Below are 23425 nucleotides of genomic sequence, written 5' to 3'. Positions count from 1 at the left end.
CCATTTTTCTTTATTGTCAATGACCATCAACACACTACATATTTTCCTTATTGGTCTTACCATCAGATCCCCCTCTAAAATATAAGCTCCACAAAGGCAGGGAGTGTTTTGTCTGTTTTTTTGTTTTTGGGGTTATTTTGCCCACAGTTATGTCCTAGCACTGTATCCAGTACCTGGCATAGAGCAGGTTGCAGTAGGTACATATTGAATCAATACATATACTATGGGGTATTCCCTTCAGAGAACTTAGCCAAGTCAGATTCACTTCATAAATCAATCAAAGAGGCCCATGTACACCCTAACCACCACTGAGATATGGAAGGTGTTGGGGACTTGTGAGGATGCCATCTACCTTATAACTTCAGAAGCAAGTGAGAAATGGAGGCTTGGCATGGCTCGGACAAGTTAATTACCCCTTATACTAGAGGAACATTGGTAAAGGAAGAGAGTGCATCTTCTTTGAGCCATCAGTTTCACCTGCTTGAAACTAAACCAAATGGTAACCAACATATTTGTCAAGACTCTCCTGTTAAAGAAGAGTACGCCATTTGTATGGAATTAACCACATCCCTAATTCTAATGGTAGACACTGCTTGACCTAATCCAATTAGTGATCCCATCTCCCATCTTACTGATTGGCCCAGGGAGGAGCATAACATACGGTTAGAGCCAGCGACAGGGTGAGTGTGCTCCATTACCAGGAAAGACACAGGAGATGACTTGGTGTCAGTGGTTAAGGAAATGGACCCTGGAGTTAGGCTGCCTAGGTTAGCAATTCCAAATACACCACTCACCACCGGGGTGACCAGGAGAAAGTCAATAAGCTTTCATTTCTTAGATAAAATGAGCCTATTTCATTAGATATAATGAATTAGATTGTACTCATTTCATTAGATAAAAAGAGTACAATTATACAAGTGAATAGATTATTCATAATAGTGACATTTTACCAAAGTTCCAGAATTCAGAACTTATTTTTTTCTTTACTCCATCTGTAAAGTGGAGATAATATTAATAATACACACTCCATAGGGTGGTTGTAAAGATTAAGGGAGAGAATACCAGGCACAGAGTAAGCTAGCTATCATTGTTATAATTCCAATCAGAAAAGGAAAAATAAATCTTGAAAAGAACACAATATATTAGCAAATCATTCATCCATCACCTAAACACTCCATGAGCACTTATCATGTGCCAGCGAGGGACAATGGAGGTACAGGAGTGAATCAGGACTGAGTTCTGCATGGGCTTATTGGGGAGATAAACCATCATGAAATAACTTATACAGGACAGTCACTGTTCATACAGCAAGGATAGGCGCAGAGGTCCCAGGAAGGGGAACCTTACTTTACTTAGATAATATGGACAGTTGCTGGAAAATTCACTTGAGATATTCGTCAGGGAGCATGTCAAATCCTTAAATGTGTGGTTTTAATGATAGTTTTAATAATGATCGGGCCCTAAAAACAAAACAAAACAAAAACAAGAAGTGATTCTAGGTGTTAGATTAGTTCTTCTCCTTTTAAATTTCACTATTAATGCACGTTTACATCCTTGTTTTAAACATCAAACATACATGAGCTACTGTTCACCCTCACGCTCCACTCCTTAGCTCTCACTGGCCAATTTCAGTTGCTTCCCAGAAGTAATCAGCCATTACCAACCGTGTTTGGTAAATAGACTTAATATTGTGTGTGTGGATTTATCATCACTTGTGTGTACCTATAACGATAAATACCTAGAGCCTATTATGCTAAGTGAAATAAGTCAGACAGAGAAAGACAAATACCATATGATCTCATTTGTATGTGGAATCTAAAGAACAAAATATACAAAAAAAACCAAAGTAGGGACATTCACAGATACAGAGAACTAACTGATGGTTCCAGATGGTAGGGGTTTTGGAGGGCCGGGTGCAAAAGGTGAAGGGATTAAGTACAAATTATCAGTTACAAAATAGTCACGGGTGGGGGGATGTAAAGTACAGCATAGGGAATATAGTCAATAATATTGTGATAACTATCTATGGTGACAGGTGGGTACCAAACTAATCAGGGGGGATCACTTCATAAATTATAGAAATGTCTAATCACTATGCTGTACACCTGAAATTAATATAAAATAATATTGAATATCAACTGTAATTGAAATATTTTTAAAAAATAACAATAAGTAAATAAATACAAAACAAGATAACCAGAAAAAAAAAAGATAAATATATATGACCTCGAACATTTAGGAAAGGTTGGGTCACCTGGGAAACAATGAGGTGGGGCACCTGGTGAAGTTTTCTGAGAACTAAACTGTCATTTGATTCTTTGCAAGACCAGATGAGATTCAGTGATTATGCACATTTCCTCATTTATGTCCTTGACTCAGGATGAATTCAAAACATTTTTGAAATCTGCTGGCTGCAAACTTGTAGTGGTTGAATTTTCAGCAAAATGGTGTGATGCCTGCAAAAAGATTTGTCCTCTTGTTCATGTAAGTATCATCAATCTCTAGTTCATAGTTTCAGAAGGAATTAAAGTCCCCAAAGAGTTTTCCCAGAAAATCTTTAAAGTTTGGCACTTACGAGCCATTACAGAATCATAGTTTTTTGAAACCTCCTGATTAGCCTGAAGATAATATACCAAGATCTAATTAGATAATTACTGCTTGTCTGTGGATAATTCTGCAAGGAACATCAGCGTGTGCAAAAGAGTACAATTATACAAGTGAATAGATTATTCATAATAGTGACATTTACCAAAGTTCCAGAATTCATAACTTATTTTTTTCTAAATATTGGAATAGACTACAGATAACATGATACTTGTTTTTAACTGTAATATAAAGGAATAAACTACCCCCAATCTTTCAACCCTATTATGAGAACAAATCATATGTCTTACATATTCCTTTTGTATCTTTGATCTACTTTGTAAAATATTTTAGTAAAATATTCTACTTAGTAGAATATAATCATACATTTCTATTCAGATCTTTTTTCCACATACACATAGGTTCATGTTTTTGTAGATTCTCCAGATTATAATTTAACGTCTCTACAGTGTTTTATCTATCTAGTTAATTTTCCTATTGCCCCATTTAAAAGTTTTCACCATTCTACTTATTTATTTTTGGTATAACATGATGCGGAGAGAACTTCAGGGCATTTTCTTTTCATTTCTCCTTATTGGGCAGAAGGTTTACATTTACTGTCAATTTTGTGAAATCTATTCCTCCAAATATAAAGAAGTTTTGATTCCTCTACACAAGTGAAAATACTCTGCTTTGTTTTCAGCGAGGTTTCTAACATTTCAACTTTTTTACTTTAACCTTTGAATCCATCTGAATTAATTCTAACCACAGTCACAGCTTTTGACCTTTAATTTAAAGTAAACTTATATCCAAATAGAGAAATTATCTATATGACATCTCAACATCCATTCTATGCCTAAAATTCTTAGACAATCTAGATGGACATTTTAATATCTGACAGGCCCTTTATTCTGACACTTAAAACTTTAAGAGAATCACCAGTGTTCAGCTTCAGGAGTATAAATATACTCACATGCCACGAAGTCAAAGCTGATCAAACTCCAACAGCCAACAGGGGCATTTTCGTAAAGGACAATGGAACCTAAGGCTTGGTAACCTCTCCCTCCCTTCATACCTTCGAGTCCTAACTCAGCTGCTGTTATGTCTAGACTCCCGTAGCTACTCCTACATCAATCTTTACCTTTATATTTGGTTATAGTTAGCCCTTTGGAGATAAACTTCTCTGAATAATCCTAATTTGAATATGCCATCTGTCTTCTGTTGGAATCCAGACTAATGCAAACATAATTTTTCAATAAATTTTGGTTCGTCCATACTGTGAAATACTATTCAGATGTTAGAAAGAATCAAGGAGACCCATATATCTCTAAGACAACATAGTATTTAGTAAAAACGCCCAATATAGAAAATTTTATACAGTATGGTCCCATATGTCAAATAGAGATACATACAGACACATGTGTGTGTAACTATATACATATGTGTAGACAAAGGGGAGCAGAAGGATGCATATCAAACAATTTTTTTTTTCTGTGAAAGGGAGTGAAAATTGAGGAAAGATTGTGAATGGGAGAAGTTCATCTATCGCTTTATTTTTCTTATAATGTTTAAATTTTGCAAGAAAATGTATTCATGTTTGTAATCACGTGTGTAATTTTTTAAAAGCTCACAGTAAGTACATAGGGGATTGGAGAAAAAGCTTTGCTTACTCTAGGTCACTATCTCAGCCATAGATCAAAGCAGGAAACAGAAACCAAATTAGACAGAAAAGAATTTTGATACAAGGAATTTAATGCTCATAAATTCACTAGAAGACTGGACGAATGGGCTCTGGATTGGACTCCATGAATGACTCTATCAGAACACAAAGGACCCACCTACAGGGATCCAAACTTTGCCATAATCAGAAATGAGGAAAGATGGGAGCCTCCACTGAGAGAAAAAAAAAAAAAAGAAATATATATATATATATATATATATATATATATATATATATATATATATATATACACACACACACACACACACACCAACAGAGCAGCAGTCGGGAGTCAGAAACAGAATCAGGAAGCTACTGCTGCTACAACTGCTTCTGGACATCCAGGAAGCTGATGTGGGGACACTGGATCCTTAAGTCTAGTGTCTGCTTCTGCCTCCAGCACAACTACCTTTTGATACCTACAGTCTTGCTTTCCAGCAGGAACTTCCAAAGACAAAAAGAAAGTAGCTTCTTTCTTCTAAGACTCACCTGCATGCACTTCACTGGTAAAACCAATTTGCATCCAGAACTCTAGCTGCAACGGAGTCCAAGAAATCTTTTTTCCCTTTCAGGCTCTGAAGGAAAGTGGAATGGAAGTTTGCTAGCTAAACCATTGTTCAAGGAGGGGTAAGAATTCAAGACATTTCAGACACTCAAAAACTAAAACTTTACTATCCACAGAGACTCTGCTAAAGAACAAATTGCAATAAGAAAAAAGGGTGAATTATAAGACTGTGATTTTTCAGAAGTGATTGAAAACTTTAAGTCTTGGGTAAATTCTATAGTCCCATTTGATCTAGGCCTTGATGACTAAGAGCAGGGGTCAGCAAACTTTTTCTATTAAACACCAGAAAATCAATATTTTCAAGTTTGCAAGCGATATGGTCTCTGTCATAACTACTCAGCTTTGCTGTTACGGCACAAAAGCAGCCAGTGGAAATACATAAATGAATGGGTAGGCTGTGTTTCAATAAAACTTTATTTACAAGGTCAAGTGGAGAGCTGGCTTTGGTTTACAGGGCATAGTTTGCTGACCCTGGGCTAAGAAGGTCACCAGGCATAGAACCCTAGAAAGAGCATTTCTGGGAAGGGAAAGGTTGTAAATTTGTTGAGAAACTGCATGGTGTGATCATGCAAAGGCAAGTAGTCTGTGAGGCTAACTTACAGTGTACACGGTGGAAGTGGCAACAAATGAACTGCAAAAAGGAAGCTGAGGCCAGATCAAGAAGGACCTTGTGTGATAACTTAATGAGTTGCTATAGAGTCAGAAGAATTTTAAGAAGGATTTTTCCATGATCAAGTGTGGATTTTAGAAAATACTTTTGGCAGCATTGTTTAAGAATGGGTTAGAGAGACTGAAGGCAAGTAACCTATGGTGAACAACAAGCTCAGTTTTGGAGATTTGGTGGTTTTTGGAGAAAAAAAAGATTCAGGAGATATTTTACAGTTCAGATCAACAGAATAGGTGACCAAACAATAACAGATTATATATGAGGAAGAAAGAGTTGTTGTTGTTGGAGGGAGGGGATCCTAGACAGATGGAGTGGGGATAGCAAAGGAAGACAATGCCCATACGGGAACTCCAACCTAGCAAGGAACACACTTCTGTACCATATCAATTGGCTACGACTTGACACAAAAATAACTGGGTATTTCCTGACAGACTTGGGAGGCTCTGAAAACTTCATAAATAGAACCGATCCTGGGAAATAAGTGTCCACACAGGTCAAATCCAATCCCGTGACTCCTACTGGCGAACGTCCCTATACATTCAAACTTGAAAAGTACAAATCAGTTGCCCTCGAGTTCTTGGGCGACACCATTTTCCTGCCAGGCATGGGTATGCTGCCAATCAAAATCAGCATCCTTTTTGTTTTTTTATCTGAAACTCCAAAGGCTTTTGTGTCTATTATCCTCCACTTTGATCATCTTGATGAGTCTCTGAAGAAGGAACCCTCACTTCAGTCACTATCCATGGAAAAACAACTGGAAAGAACCCTACAACAGAACTGTGCACATATCCACTACTCACTCCATGCGATGCCTCCTCCTGCTTCTACATGAGAGCAACCCCCGGTGATCGCTCCATCTGTTACTGTTTCCTCTTGGCCAAGCTCAGAATATCTTACACCCGATCAGAGAGAGATCTCATTTGGAATAGGTCACTGGGTATGCTTGAAATTCGATGTAAAAACAAACAAATCAATATGCTATTAAGTATCCTTAAAGTAAGAACACAGCTCTCTGAAAAAAATAAATAAAAACCAGGAGCTGACATTTGCAGGCTGTTGCTGCTACTGCATCTACTAACCCCCAGAGCCATTGCTAACACCAGCATCACCTCCACTGCCAAAGATGCTTCCAGAACAAAACAGAAGCAGAAGAGATTTGCTTCTTCTGGCCTCCCACGTTCCATTTTCCTGTAAATGCTTCCCACTGGCAGAACCTAACTGGAAGACAGCTGGCAAAGGATCCTGGAAAATGCAGTTTCAATACACAGTAAAACCCAGAAAGCTGGCAATGAGGGCAGAAAACAATTAGGCTAATGGTTAGCACAAATATTTTTATATCACCTCAGCCATAAGAGCCTTTTACCACCACTAGTTCCACCAACCCCCAAAAAGCGTGACAAGAGGAGAAGGTAAACGCAAAGTCTAAGTATTTGGTTCAGAGATACCTACATTTTGAAGACCACTGAAGATAGACTCCCCACCAGGAAGAAGCTACAATCACTTCCTCCATCCCACAGGGTAAGTCTGGATCCACCACGTATATTTCATTATTTCTTTGCTTTGTGTTTTGTTTTGTTTTTTCCAACTTTGAAACTCTAATCTTCAGTTGTGTTCTTTGGACTCTGGTTCTGCCATTGACCTTTGTTTGACCTTGGCATCATCTGACATTTTACTTTGGTGCTTCAAATTCTAGGCAGCAGTGAAAACGCCAAGTGATGCCTGGCTCTCTTTAACAAAACTTCTTGTTCATTTCTTGTTTTTGCAAAAAGATACTTCCAGTGTGTAATTTAACATGAACACTAAGGTAATAGGGAATTTTTATTCTTTTCTTTTCAAGGCAATGTCTCTGCAATACCAAAATGTAATGTTTGCTAGCGTGGATGTGGACAATTCTTGGGTAAGGATCTTCAATCCTTCCATGTAGATACATAAAAGCTGAAGGAAATGTCGTTATGTCACTGAGAGTACTGTCTCAGTGATTACAATCAACTTCAGTCTAGTAGAATTTCATGACTTTTTGTGATAAACTGTAGTAAAATCCTTCACAATGCTCTTGCATGTTTTGTGTTACTTAAAAAAGAAAAAGAAAAACAAGGCAGCAAATACATGGCTCTCTCACTGCTCCTTTGCCCTCCCTCCTATACTGTGGTGGGCTTCATTGATCGATCCCAATACTCTTCACCACTTGCTCTGGACTCTGCCCCAGAAATCTGCTCAACAGAGTTGTTTGAGGCAGACAACACCAGTTGGTTGGAGTTGGGTCCAAGATGAAAAATGATTTTCAACCATGTAACAGATTATCAATCAATTTCTGACTCAGTGTATTACACACATGTTAATATCTCTCGCTTTCCTCTTCCTGTGCCTTGTGCTTTTTGTGGGAGTTTTTAAACATCACAGGGAATTCCAGGAAACCTCTTTCATGTCCCCAGAGCCTTCCTTCTTCACCCCACCCCACCCCCAAAATCATCAGCCTCATGTCCTCAGTCAAAACGTGCCTCATCCAGATTTTCATTTTTCTGTTCACATATTTTTTACGTAGTTGAAGTGTATTGTATATGGGAGTTTGTATCAACTTTTGTTTGCTGACTAAATCATAAGCACCTGCTCCTAACATTGTTTTTACTGCTGTGAACTATTCCGTCATATAGATGTACCAGGATGTGTTTAACTGTTGATAGGATTCATGGACACTTGTTGCGTACCTTTTTTTCTTGTTATAATTAACACTGCATGCTTGTATATAACCCTCTACTTTTTAAAACATTCTTAGGATATATTCCAAATAAAGTGGGACTCCTTGGCAAAGGGCAGAAAACAAACAAACAAACAAACAAAAACGTGCCTCATTAACACACAAAATATGTCTACAATTTGTTCATTTATAATGAGGAAAACAACCATAACTTGTGTCCTATGCATACATTAGATTGAATTGGAGCTTTAGAATAACAACAAATCTGCTATTCACCCATTCTGCTCTTTAATATGTTTTCATTTCTCTTAGGTATATATGTAGGAGTAGAATCGCTGGGTCATATGGTAACTCTATGTTTAACTTTTTGAGGAACTGACAAACTGTTTTCTAAAGTGGTTGCACCAGTTTACATTCCCACTAGCAATGTATGAGTGTTATGATTTCTCCACATCCTCACCAACACATTATTGTTTGCCTTTTTGATTATCACTCTTTGTCTTTTAAGGTGAAATAAAATACACACTTTTCTTTCATAACAGTAATTCATGTATTAGTTGTTGTCATTGTTGTCATATGAAAATTATAATTTTTTTTGTGTGTGTGTGTGTGTGGTAGGTGGCAGGGGAAGATTTAGTGTCGTGAAGTGATAAGTATATTAGAGAGAAAAGTCCAAGTCTGTTGATCCTATGGGTGGCGAATTTTCTTTTAACTCCTAAACAAGATAAACAAAAACTGGCATTTGACAGCAGATTATAATGGATTAAAACAATTGAAATTTTGACATTTTTCTTTTCTTTTGGCTTCAAATTTTTCACAAAAATGGAAAGTGAAGAGGAATGAGGCTTAAAATAAAAAAGAAACATGTAAGCCTTACTTAAAATGGTAGGCCATTGTATGACCCCATGTTTCAAGTACGAGTTATAAAGATATTTTTACTCTAATTTTTTTTGCAATATTTTCTCTCCATATTGGGTTTCACTAGTACCCCTATGAAATTTTTCACATGCTCTTTTAAATTGAACTCATTTAGTACTTTATTTCATTCTGTTTTGGCCTCCATCTCTCACCCCTCTTCTAGAGCTCTGGAATGAGAAAGCTCAGGAATGCTGGGAACGTCATTTTCTATTGCAACATTCCTGGAGACTTTGAGGATGTGTTAGAAAACTTATTGACAGGAGAGCCTGTAAAATGTCAGCTGTACTTAAAGCTTTTGAACATGCCTCCTGAGAAGTCACCAACTACCATACTTGGTTCGGAGAGAGGAGACCAAAATTGTGACTTCATGCCATGTCTTTTCTTTCCCAGGAACTGGCCCAAACTTACCACATCAGAGCAATACCCACATTTCAGATGTTCAAGCAAGCCCAACAGGTATGTTTCCATGGTAACTGGCAGAGTTGGAATAGATTATAGAACTATCAGAGTCTAAAACAAAAAACAAAAAAACTGGGTTATCCTGGATGGATGAAACAACTGCATTTATTTTTAACCCTTAGCAATGTAATTCTTAGTTTCTGAACTTCACATATTGGCAAGGAGTAAAAATAAATGCATGAATTATAATAAATCTCCTCATTCAGACCATGTGAGGTGTCCAAATCCATAAGATATACCCTCTATTATCTCTGTCTGTAGCAGAAGCACTCAAAAAGGATCTTACAGAAAAAGGATATGATGAAATTCTCACACAAATATATATTATACAAGTTGTTAACAACACTTGGGAGAAATGTTAATCAAAAACTATCACAAGGCAATATAGCATAGTAGTTGACCATGTAGATTTGGATTCAGATTTCCTTGGTTCAAATACCAGATCTGCCATTTCCTAACAAGTTACTTAGCAATCTCTTTGTATCTTAGTTTCCTTGTCTGTAAAAATATGAGCTTATTGACTAAAGTTTTTAGACCCATCCTGACACATTAAGTGCTCAGTACGGTATGATAGTTGTTAGCTTGAAGATATTAATGGAATAAAATGTCCAAAATACTTGGTGTGTGATGAAACTAGTAATTTTCAATGGAAACATACATGGCTGGGAGCCTTTACAATTCTGTGTGCCTTATGAAAGATGATTTTGCAACACAAGAGAAACAAACATTTCATTCCCTTTCAAACAATGATTCCATTCTGGGGAACTTTTGCTACAGATATACCTCAAGAAAAAATAAGCAGCTAAGTGTATAGTAATGGTAGTATTATTTCTAATAAAATATGGAAGCAAGCTAAATGCTTTTTTTCAGTAGAATGGCTAAATGCTTTATGATGCAGCTACCCAATGAAACAGTATGCAATTTAAAAGTGTTATGAAGAATATATATAAAGTAAAGAAAAGTCATGCTTAAACCTTGTAAAGATTGTCTGCAACATAAAGAATGAAAGCACTTTACATGCTAGCTATAGAAATGTATATTCAGCTTCTGTTTGTTCGTATGTGCTTGCTGTAATATAATTGGTGCGATAGATTTAAATAATGTTTACAAAAAATAAGGCTACCTGTTCCCTCTCTTGAGTTTTTACTTGCAAATTGAAGCGGTTTAACATATGCACCCTCAACCTCCCCCACCTACATGTCAAATTCTTTGTCATCTTTTATTATCCTCTCTTCTCTCTCAGAAATGACGATGTTTTCTCCTTTGGAAATCCATTCCACCCACTGCGTCTTGACTGCATGCTTTTCATTCTGCTCCAGCCCTCTACCCACTGGCAAAGAGCCACTGTCCATTAGGCCTTTTTCAATGTGCATTGTCCAAAAAGCCTAATGATAATTCCTCCTAAACACAGACTTTGGAGAATCTTGGCCTCCCTTGAAAAAATGCTCTGCTCCCTTGCATTCAATCAGAAGACGTAGGGAGTCCCTTGGGTTTCTCTTTTTCCATTGCTGCCAAGAATCTCAGGATTACCTCCACTGCTCAAATACAATGTCCTCCCTTCACCAGTTTCCTGGCATTCCCTAACGACCATCTCCACCCTGCATCATCCTTTCGTGGTTTCGTTATTCTGTCTCGCTCTTGACTCTAGCTAGTTTCAAGTAGTTTTAAGATACATAGAATATAAACAAAACTTTAAAAATAAACTAAAACAAATGAAGCTGCATAACCATGACCTAGGGCCATGGTGCACAGTGGCCATTCCCCAGTGCTGGAAGTTTTCCTGCAGAGGTTGGAGGAACATCTGGCAGAGATGTGCTGTAAACAACAGCTGTAATTGTTTCACAGCTGTAGAGCACAGGACAGCCAATGCAAATTCCAGGTAATATATAAGGTAGGTTTGTTCCTTTCTGATGTGTTCCTTAGTGTTTTCATCTGGGACCTCACATCATCTTGTCGTAAGATTAACTGGATTAAAAAAAAATGCCTTCCTGCGGTGCCTTCCACATGGGGCATCCAAAACTTTAGCTGGTTTTTGTAACCAGCATATAATGGATACTATAATGTATTTTATTATAAGTCGTTCATAAATTTGGTCTATAGACCCTCTTCAAATCCAGTAACGACTATAAACAACTCCAGAAAAATAAGCATATGCTTATAAACTGAAAGGTGTATATAATACTAGAGTGTTCAGTGAGCCTCTAACGCCCATCATTGGATCCCCTCGGTTAATAACTTTGGCTCCATGTAGTAGGGGAAGGGTGGAGCAACAAAGACTTAGCAAGTCTTGGCCAGCTGCTTAAATATGGAACCACTGTCAACAGTTGGTTCCATCTGTCACTTTTTGATATGAGAATAAAATGCCTTCCCAAAGCACTTCAGTCCACTCATAAGAGTGATGGTATATGGGTACATAGATGCTAATAATGAATTATTCACAAATGAATAATTAAGAAAAGAACCGAGTTCTCATATTAATTGGGAGGATACCCTTGCCCTTATTACTGTGAAGCACCGGACTCTGGCTGAAGTCATGGAAGTCATTTCCAGCACCCCCCCCTTGGAGTAGGTACAGAGGGGAAAAGAATCCCAAGAAGGTGGCACCATTGTGTGCTGAAAGGAGGACAGTGTTGGAAGCAGCGGTCACAAACTCAGTGTCTCCAAGGGTCAGACAGGGACAATAGGTGAGACAGTAGGAAGTGAGGAGGATGGTGGTCCCTGAAAAATCATCCTCCCAAATGCTCACTGTTCAAGTTCATAAAAAATAGTGCTTCATCACCCCACCCCCTTCCACAAGACTGTCTGCAGCTACTTTTTGCCATCTCTGGAGTCAGGCAGCTGTAGGTTAACCCCATGTCTGCCTCTTACTAGTGGGTGATGCTGACAATGTGCCTTAACCACCTCGAGGTTCAGTTTTCTACATTGTGAAATAGGGACTATGTCATGTGTTTTGAATGATTGTCATGAAAATTCGCAATAATGTATATACACGGCCTAGCACTGACCTTGGTACATACTATAAAATGTAGCTGATCTTAGAGCTCCAGGATCTACCCATACACCTATCTGCCTGAAAAATGTATAAATAAATAGAAGTTTAGACATAAAGGTTATGAGAGACCTCTACAGCTCTTTGAATAATTACGATATCCATTTAAAGCGAAGTCATCTTAGCACTGAGGAGTTACCTATGCAACCTGTTAAGGATTGTGTTAAACACGGAAGGGTTCTGCCTGAGGAGAAAAAAGAAAACTCTCACGTGGTCTTCAGGGCTCTGAAGGGCAGATCCCAGAAAGAGGTTACATACCAGCCCCTAGCAGCTGATACATTAGCAAAAATTAATTGACTGGAAGAGGCAAGACTTGAGTGAGAGAAGTGGAGCAACCCCACCGTTTAGCAACCTTTAGCATCATTGCCAAAGGTGCTGGCTCTTGGCTTTAGCAAGTGAAAAGCTGTAATTACTTGTGTACCTCATTTCTCCAGGGCAGGGATTAGGGTGAGGCAAGTGAGGCAGGAAATTGCAAGTCTGTGGTGGAATCCTGTCTTTATTTGAATTTTTGATATTTGTTCTTCAGGGATTTTTGCATTAACTTGTAAAAGTTTTTCAGATAGTTGTTAAAATATTGTTTATCTTGATGACTGAGTTCCTGGCACCATTTAAATTTTATACCCCAGTCGCAGTAGCCCCGTTCTCTGAATTTTAAACTCATTTGTTGAAATATGGGAGTATTTCATTGGGTGATTCTTCAGAAAGACTTAAACAAGACGCAATAGCAGGTTGTACTCATAGCTAAGATTTATTACAACAAAGAATGCAGAGTAAAAGCAGCAGGAAAATATATGTATTGATAGAGTCCATACAAGTCCAGCTTTCTGATATTCTTTCTTTTCTGAGGACACGTAGGGGTACTCTCTCTCTAGCAATGAACTTTAGGGACATGTGTGGAAGGTCTCTACCTAGGGATGCCCTTTTGAGTCTCAGAGTCTGAGGTCTTTATGTGGGGGAGTGGTCACATAGACATGTCGTACGAGGCCACCGTTGCTACACTATCAGCCATAACAATGGAAACAGGACCCCAAGAATAAAACCGGGTATATATCATCAATATTGAGGTTTATACAAAGCGACTTGACAAAGCAGTGTGCCATGGTCCATTACTCCAGATATATATAACGAAGTCATCAATCACTAACACAAAGAACACTCAGGAGGCCACATTCCCTGGGGGTGGGTGGGTGACGTTTCCATCATAGTTCTCTTGGAGACATGAAAGTAGTAAGCAACCAGACCTGCTGTGTTAACTCTGTTCTTACCCTGAGCCATGTGGAAAATCAAATATCACCTTTATTATAATAAGTAGCAGTAATGCTAATTTGTGCTAGTTTGAAGGACGTGGCTTGTGCCCATGTCAACAGCCTTTCTGCTATCCCTTGAAATCTGAACCTTGAGATGACCCAACTATGGGAGAATCTGGGGCTGCAAAGCCCCACCCAGGTAGAGGAAGTACCGCGGCTTTCCACAACTATCAGTCCCCAAAAGCGAGAACAGAGGGTGATAGCCTTCCAGACCCATCTGTAGAAAACAGACCTTAGGCCCACCTCAGATGTGCTTTCCAGAGCAGAAGAACAGTGGGAGGAGAGCAGACCTATCCCTTGAGCCGAACACCCCCAAAAGGGAAAAGATAGGCATGAGCTCTTTCCTTCATCTTGGCTTAACTGATAAGCTCGCCTTTGACCTTGGAGAGCAGTCAATGAGGGGATATAGGAAACAAGCATATTTTTCTAACACTGGAGAATTGAGCAGATTTTCCAATGGAATCATGAGAACAGGAGTATATGCCATTGAAGGAAATGGCTCCAAATCATTGTTTCTCCCCAAGAACAAAGCTCCATCCCATACACACTTCCAGTAATGGGCAGAATGAGGTGTCCTCCAGTCAGAGTCCAAATCACTTTTCCTGCTCTCAGTGTAGCTTAAAATGAATTCCCATATTAGACTCATGCTCCTTTTTCCCTTCAACAGAAATCCACATCATACTGAGTAACTAGCTGTCAGGCAGGTTCACGTGTCTCCTCAACAACTTCAGTTGATGGCAGAGAAGAAGGGTTGGCAGGCTACAGCCCAAAGGTCAAATCTGACCGTCCACCAGTTTTTGTAAATAAAGCATTACTGGAACACTGCTATGCCCATTTGTTTAAACATTGTCTGTGGCTACTTTCACACTACAATAGCAGATTTGAATAGTTTCAACAGAGACCGTATGGCCTGCAAAGCCTAAAATAGATATTATCAGGCCCTTTACAAGAAAAGTTTGTCAATTCCTAGCATAGACAGAGAAAAGCACTTTAGCCATTATTTATGCCACGAAAGCTCTAAGAAACAGATATATAGGCAGAGTTTTAAAATCAGCTACAATAAAATGAAAGTAAATTAGTATTTTACTGAAATCTCACTATTGGAACAACCTGAAAAGCAGTCCAGTACTGATTAGAAAAAAAAAAAAAAGGTAGATTGCTTTTATATGCTCTGTTCTTGAATTGAGGTCCATCTAATTCAAGTTGTTTGAAACACACAATTTCTCAGAGGCCCTGCCTTCTTGGTTTGCTTTGGCTCAGCTCCAAAAATCTTAACTAACTAAGCTGCTTGCATTGCAAGACCTGTCCTGGGTATTGTGAAAGTCAAAGGGGAAGTGTACAAACACCTGCAAAGTGATGCAGGTGGTTCTGAGGAAGGACTGGGTCTGGGTGGAGTCAGAGAAAATTGCCAATTTAGGAACAAAACTGTCGTTAACACTGTCCACCTCTCAACAGAAGGTTAAGGTGCTTTAAAAAGTTCTCGTTAGACATATCCCTCCCATCGTAATTAGTAAGACTTACCCTTAGTACCTTCCGTAAAGAAGAAAAAAGAACATCATACTATTATAAATTACAAAATTGTATTGGTACATATAAACATTCTACAGCTTATTCCCCCAAATGTCTTGTGTTGGTTGATTGTTTGGGGGCTTTTTGTTTGTGTTGTTATTGTTAGCTGCTGTTGTTTTGAGGATGTTGTTGTTTTTATCTTAGTACAGAGGTCTAAAAAATTGATGAACGTTCATATGACTGGGTGAAATATAACTTCACTACGCAATCAACCAAATTGCTTATCAGCTGGCCAGTTTGTTATAATTATTCTAATGAGTACATCATTAGTCAGACGCCTTAATTTAATACCCTCAGAAGTCCATTTGTTAGGAAAGGGACTCATTGGTCCCACGCCCCTTACATTTTCCTAGTAGGCAGTAATAGACTTTTTGTAGGTGATTGAATGTCTTTGGCATAAAAAACTGCCTCTGGTTGCAGCTGGGTGATGGGTGAATGGGGAAGTCCATTTATTAGTCTATTTTTATGTATGCTTGAAAATATCCAAGTGAAAGTTCTTTTTATAAACTGACTGTTGGACATAGGTGGTTCTGTTATACACAGACAGTCACCCATATCCCAGGGGTCCTCCGCAAACTGGAGCATATTAATTTTCAGTTAGCAGTCATTGCTTGGGTGGCAACAGTACATGAAAAATGTAGGCATTGAGAGGAGAAAAGTAAACATCGCTTTCTAAGGCTTCAGAGTAGAGCACACCTTTGAGAGACACAGCCGGACATTCACATCAAAGTGAGAAAAACATTTGGGGCAGAAAGAAGATACTGCTTGCCTTGCGTATGTAGCTCTTCAAAAAGAGAAAGCTGCGTAATGAAATAAGCTCTTATCAATAAGCTGCTCCTCCTTCGTTAACACACATTCATGAAGCTCCTGTGTCCCAAGCTAGATAAGCAGACACACATATAACATTTGCTTTGGCAAACTGGACTGAGAAAGAATAAAATAGTTAGCAGTTAGTATGAGAAGTGTGTGCCTTCTAGTGCCTGAAACTTAGCCCTGCCCAGAGTCCTCGGACTCCTACTTCAGTGACCAGAAATCAGCTTTGTTCGACTCACGTCAGGCCTAAAACCATGAGTAGAGCACTAAGTGGTAAGGTTCGGAGCTAGATAGAAAAATAGGGAAAAAAATAAGGTACAAGTCTCTATATGTGTAATAGAGAGTGCTATGAGATCCCAGAGAAAGACTTCAAGGAAGGCTTCCTGAGCTAAATCTTGAAGGATGGTTAAGATTAGCAAGTGAGAAAGATGGGAAGAAACAAAGAGTTATAAAATAGCCTGGGTATGTGTCAGGAATCATTTGGTAATCATACAATGATAATATAAAATTATTAAATTATCAGGAGCCGATGAGCTCTGTGAGGGGATGTTTGTCTTGTTCACAATACATCTCTCTTTCAGTATCGTTAAATGAATTCCAACTAGAAAGGGTTGCTAGAGTTCAGAGTTTACAGTAGGGAGTGGCAGTAGAGGGTAGACAGGACAATATCAAGGAATCCTTACAAGAAACTTGGATTTGATGACGACAGAGAAACATTGGAGAATTTTATAAAGAAGGATAACTAGAGTTGTGCTTTTGAGCTTCATTGGGGAGAGGGGACCTAAAGGGCATAAGACTGGAGACAGGGAAAAAATTATGAGCTGTTACTAAAGTCCAGGTGAAAGATGATGAAGGGAAATCCATGGAGTTCAGTGACAAATTTAATGTCACCTAAAGCCACCAGAATGGCTAACAGGAAAGAGACTGGCAGTACCAAGTGTTGTCCAGCAGGTAAAACAGCCAGAACACACCTCCTCTGTGAGTGGAGTGTAATTCATGCAATTCGCTTTGAAAACTTGTTGGTGTCTCCTACTAAAGCTGACTCAGTAATCTACTTCTAGGTACACTACAACCCCACAGAAATGAGTGTTCCTATGCCCCCAGAGGTGTCCCCACAAAGATATAGAAAAAAATGTTCCTAGCAGCACTAGTGGTCATAACCCAAATGGATAAGCTGTGTTACAGTCATGCATAGAATACCAAAAAGCACTGAAAAATGAATGTACTGCCCCTATACATTCTCATCAAGCATCATGTTGAGTGAAGAAGCCAGACACAGAAGACTGCATACTGTAGAATTCTAATTTATAAAAGTTCAAAAACAGGCCGAACTAATTTATGGTGAAAAATCCAGATTAGTCCGTTGCTTTTGGGCACGAGGTACTGGTTGGCACGGAGGTGGCTGGACACTGGTAAAGCTGCTACATCGTGATCTGGGACATGGTGACGCCGGTGTGCTCTCTTTTGTAATAACTCTCCAAACTGTATGCTTACAATGTGTGCAATTGTCTGAGTGTATATGAATTTTTAACGTGTTACCATGGCTCAGGTACAGGTGGGTGATGGTTCCGGTGCGAGGTTCAATGTATCTAGAAGGAAGAGGAGTCAGATTTCACAGTAGTCAAGGCTCTTGTTGCACTTGTGGTTTCTGGCTGCCCTTGGTGGCTGTCCAGGTGTCACAGCATAGGCGTGTCATAACCCCATGGTTCACCCCTCCCTGGAAATCCCCTTATAGGCTGTGCCCTCCTATTCTTACATCCCTAGAGCCTATGCCATTACTCCATGAGGGCCAATCTCTTTTCAAGAAGAAAAGCCTCTCTTTAGGGGCCCCCAAACTCTCTTTGGCTCCACACTGCCCTTTGGGCAGTAAGGGAGGCCCTCAAATAAGCACGCATAATCAGATCCACTGGAGTTATTGCCCTAAGAATAATATAACCTTCTTATAGACCTCTAGGGGTCAGGAGACTGTGTACAATTCCTTGGCTGTGGTCCTGGGGAACAGATACACCTTGGGAACTTCCCAACCCTTCCTTGCCAGTGTCTGTCTGCTGCTCAGCTGTTACCTGTGGCTTTCGCTTGAGTCAATCTGCTCCTAAAGCAGAGGGTAGAGGAGAAAGACTCGGGAGAAAATCTAGGACAGAAGCCACAAGAGAAGGACTGCAGACAGTGCCACTTGCAGACATAGCGACGCCTGCCCTTCCTGTTCCCATGGGGGAAGGACACAATCACATTACATCCACACCCTGCATTCCACCCCAGCATTAGTTAGGGACAAAGGACGAAGCTCCTTTAAGACTAGATGGAGCTGTTGAGGAAGTCCTGCTGCCCCCAAGTGAAAAGAATTTTAAAAGTATACCCCTCTCTCAACCTCTGCCTTGTGAAGCATGCAGCCTCATTGTGGTGCTTGGCTTTCTGGCAATGACTCAGCACTCGGTCACTTAGCTAAGCTTAGTATCCTTTCCTGCTCCCTGCAAGTCCAGTCATTCAGGTGGCCAAGCCCTGCCTACGTTCTTGCCAGGGCTTTTTGTCTTGGTTCCTGCTCTGGTCTCAGAGGATTATGAACCTCTCTTTATGCCTAGAGCCACCATCCAGGCGGCCACCTGACTCTTAGGAAAGAGAGACTCTCGCAGATCCTTTCTGACAACCCTCCTCCCCTGGTGGCCAAGGCCAAGAGAACTATTTATAGAGGAGATGGCTACCAACCAGACAACCCAGATAAATCATGAAATTCTGCACCCACACTTAGGTACCCTATTCTCAAGATTCAAAAGAGCAATTTGCTGTTGTAGAAGTGGATTCGTGGGCGAGCCGGTAAGTGAAATGTGATCAAGACAGAGGCACCAGACGGGTTTATTTTAAAGGAATAGAATGAACCATGATAGCCTCAGGCAACACACCAGACTGAATGCTGCTGCCTAGGGAAGCAGAGTTATTCAATGTGGGGACAGTCTCTTCTCTTCTGCACACTAAGCATTGATGTTAGTTCTACACTTTTCCAACCCCTGCCCCAAAGTCCAACAACCGTTTTTTGGCTGCTGAAATTGCCCTCAGTGGAAACTCAAGCCAATCCCATCCTCAGTTTACCCACACTCCTCCTCTCCTCCAACTAACCTCTCCAATTGATACTAAAGTGATAATGAATAGTAAGGTTTTTAGCTTCCCTATTTCATCAATATAAGATTCACCATTGACAGATTCACCATTACTTTGTATACTACTGAAAAGAGTACCAAATAACATACCACTCGCTGGGAAATGCATCGTGATTCAGAGATGTGAAATTTGAAAAGAAAATGTGCTTTTTAAAAGCCAAAGATTGCAATTCTATTACCTGGGCAAAAGTCAGGGAATGGGAAATCACAAGCCATTTGACTTCAGGAAGTCCTGTATATGAATTAACAAGCCCTCAATGCCAATGGATAAAAGCTCTGAGACATTTCAGTTTCCAACAAAATATTTCAGACCTTAGTTTAGAGGAATATTACGGAGAATTATATAAATCTGGGCAAAACACTAGCATAAACTATTTTTAAAAGGTGCCAATTGAAGCATCATGAATTTAATATATTTAATGCTCATTTATAGTTAAAGTATCTTACAGACAATGAAAATAAATAGAGGATAATTTTACAAGCAGAAACAAAACTCCTCAAAGCTTCAACATCTTTGCAATATTTGAACCAATAAATATTTCACCCTTCCGTGAAAAAGGTGAAGAGATTAAGAAGTACAAACTGGTAGTTACACAATAGTCATGGGGATGTAAAGTAAACATAGATAATATAGTCAATAATATTGTAATAACTTTGAATGGTGCCGGGTAGGTACTGGACTAATCAGGTGGAATCATTTTAATAATTATATAAATGTCTAACCACTGTGTGGTACACCTGAAACTAATATAAAATAATATTGAATGTCAACTGTAATTGAAAAAAAGGTTTTTTTTAAGAAAAATAAAATTAGCCAAAAAAAGCGCACACCAAATTATGAAGTCTCAATTGAGAAAAATAATCATAAAATATCTCATTAATAATTTTTATTGATTACATGTTGAAATTATATATTTTGGATACATTGTGGTAAATAAAATGTAGCATTAAAATTTTTCAATATATTTTACCTTTGTGTATTTGTGAACAGATTTTTGAATTTTGTGGAGCTGATGCTAAAAAATTGGAAGTGAAGATTCAAGAACTAATGTAAGCTGATCTCAGAGACAAAATACACTTACAACATTCTGAAAGACCATGGCAAAGAGTTTGTATTTTTATTTCCAGCAAATCATGTAATGTTCTACTGGTCGCTCTCTTAATGTTTTACAGGTTCAATTTCATATTGCAATCTACTGCAGAATTGCTTAAAACGCTTGTGCTGTCAGAAATTGTGTCATTTCCATTCTCTAAGGTGTTCCTTTCTACTTAGTCTGAGGACATTCCTTAGGCAATGTTTTTAATGACCTTCACAACAGAGAACCTGCACAGCTAAATAATAGAAGGTCATTGAAAAGGTTTTTCCAGAGATTGCCAAAGATGGAATTCTTCAGAGTGATCAAGAAACAAATAAATGCTATGTTGCCCTGCTACACTCCAAACATATAGAGGCCTCTTCCCAATTAAGCCATTATTTGTGGTACACACTTCTTCTATTACCTAAAGCTGTGTCATTTTTCTCTTCCCCACTGGCTTTCTAAAAGTCTTCTATAAATTAAAACACACACACACACATACACACACACACACACACAAAACAAAAGCCAGAAAGTCATTTTAGTACCTATTTAGTACCTATGTATATTTTAAACCAAAATAGCACAGACATTTAGAGCTCAGAGAAGAGGCTTCTTCTCACACCGAGCCCACCATGGGGCTGCCATCAGATGAACACTAGGATTCTGAAGCTGTAGGGTAGAACCAGCTTTCCTCTAGCCATTAATGACTGAGATTTCGACAAAGCAGTGCATCCATGTGTTTTGTTAGACTGCTCTGGAAAATAGAGTGGAGGTAACCAACACATGTTAGCTTAAGCAAAAAGCAAATCCATTAATCATTCAACAAATATTTATTGAGCACCTACTCTGTGCCAGGCACTGTTATCGGCACTTAAAGTAAAACTTGGTTCATAGAATCCAAAGGCAGAGATAAAGCCAGCCTTCACGTGAGATTAGAAATGAGGAGAGAAGGAGATATGGGAAGCCCAGGATGATGAGTATTTCTCTTCTCTACTTTTCATCTGAATCATCCTTTCTGTTGCTATAGATAGGAGTTCTTTACTTCCCAGTCCTTGTGTTGGAAAGCAGCCCCTGGAATAACTCCCAAGCTACATTATCTCCTCCATTCAGGAGATCAGCCAGACTATGCCTTCAGGAAGGACTCTAGCCAGTGGGCAGGATCACAAAGTAAAAACAATTTTGCTCCTACTATAAAGGTGGGGATGGGGGGGTGGGAATCCCAGAAAAGGTAGAAAGACATAAAACATTGTGTCCCCTACTAAAAATAATTTTTTAAAAATAATTTGAAGCATAAATAATTTAAAGCACATTTTAAATTATTTTGAAATAATTTAAAGCATAAATTATTGGACAAAAGTACATATATACAGCTATGCTTATGTATGTAAATACTTACATGTTGACAATGTGTAAGCCCTTTGCATCCATCCCTCATTTGACCTTCGCAACAATCCTGTAAGTAGCTGTGTACTGGTAAATGTTTAACAATTGGCTCTCTGGGGAATAAAAAGTCCTGGTTTATAGTGACTGCCAATTTCTGTGGTGTAAATCCTTGGTAGACTTCAAGCTACCAACATGACCTCACAGAACTTGGAGCTGGGGAGTAAATGTGCATAAAAGGCTCCTGTGAGCTGGCTAAGATGGAGCTCCAGCACACACTCGCTACAAATGAGGTGCTCCTTTTATCCCTATGTTCTTACAGAGGAGAAAACAGACACGGTGTAGTTAAATGACTTTTCCAAGTTTGCCCAGATGAATCTATGTTAGACCTCAGGCTGTCTGATGCCAAAACTGAGACCAAGGATTTAAGAAAAATAGTTTAGTTGAGCATATAATAATGCCAGGCTTATCTTAAACTCTACCAGTCATACTCACTGCTTAACAAAAGATAGTGTCAAAAACTTTCAGATCATCTTGTCTGGTGCCCTCATTTTACATAAGAGCCATTTAGAGAGGTTTAGAGTAAAATATATCCAAGTGCACTTCCAGGACTCTAAACCGTTAACTACAATTTACCCAATTCTTTACCCCTTATGGTATCTGCATCCTATCCTGCATTCACAACATCCCTAAAAGATTCTTAGCACTGTCCGTTTACAGACAAGGAAATGGAGTGAGTTGACTTGTCCAAGACCACAAAGGAGATGGGAGAGCTAGGATTCACCCAGACAGAGCAGTCTCCAAGATGCACAGTGAAATGCTAGTTAAAGTTCTTTGAGGCCTTTTCCAAGCTCCACAAGGACTGTTGCAGTTCTGCAGACAGAGTGCCGTGGCTCCCAGCAGCAGTCTGCTTGATGGTCCACATTCACTGAAGCAAGCCCACAGTCCTTCCCGAGAGCCCCTGCCTTCTTCGATGGGCACTGGTCCAACCGAACACGACTGTTCCCAGGCTCCTGGCCCAAAGCACAGCTCTCTCGTCTCTCAAAGTTTGCGTTCAAAGAAAATGGGGGAAATCCATCCAGACGCACTGCATCATTTCCTTCAGTGACTATAATAATGTTATTTAACAATAACAAAATCTTTTGCCTCGCTCCTTCATCTGCAATGAACACACTTTTAATAGGCCAACAAAGTGCAGTCTTATTGTCCATGTTTTACTCACCTAGAACCACAAATTGCAGTCTAAACTTAAAATCCCCCTTCCCTCTCATTTTCAATGGGCCACATTCAAAGATAGTCCTGGTAGAGTAATAAGGTAGGTCAAGACCAAGTTGAGACCTTCCCCACTTTCAGTTCCAGTACCTCCTCACCCATCTTTTCTTCCTCCCCACTCCAATCCCAACCATCACAACCCAGCACACATTTTACATCTTATTTTCTCAGAGCCTTTCTTGCTCTCAGCTGATGCT

At 39.2% G+C, this 23425-nt stretch overlaps 1 protein-coding gene across 1 annotated transcript; it reads left to right on the top strand.

Annotated features, from left to right (window-relative positions):
* Positions 1-378: 378 nt before the first annotated feature.
* LOC117031554 (thioredoxin domain-containing protein 8-like) lies at positions 379-20551 on the top strand. Its single transcript, XM_033122039.1, has 5 exons — positions 379-582; positions 2380-2484; positions 7373-7432; positions 9539-9604; positions 20489-20551. Exons 1-5 carry the CDS (start codon positions 379-381, stop codon positions 20549-20551), a joined length of 498 nt encoding a protein of 165 aa, XP_032977930.1.
* Positions 20552-23425: the final 2874 nt, after the last annotated feature.

This window comes from Rhinolophus ferrumequinum, chromosome 12 (genome assembly GCF_004115265.2).
Source record: "Rhinolophus ferrumequinum isolate MPI-CBG mRhiFer1 chromosome 12, mRhiFer1_v1.p, whole genome shotgun sequence".
Classification (NCBI taxonomy): domain Eukaryota; kingdom Metazoa; phylum Chordata; class Mammalia; order Chiroptera; family Rhinolophidae; genus Rhinolophus; species Rhinolophus ferrumequinum.
Note: the sequence above shows the minus strand (reverse complement) of the source record. Positions and strands in the feature narration are given on the sequence as shown.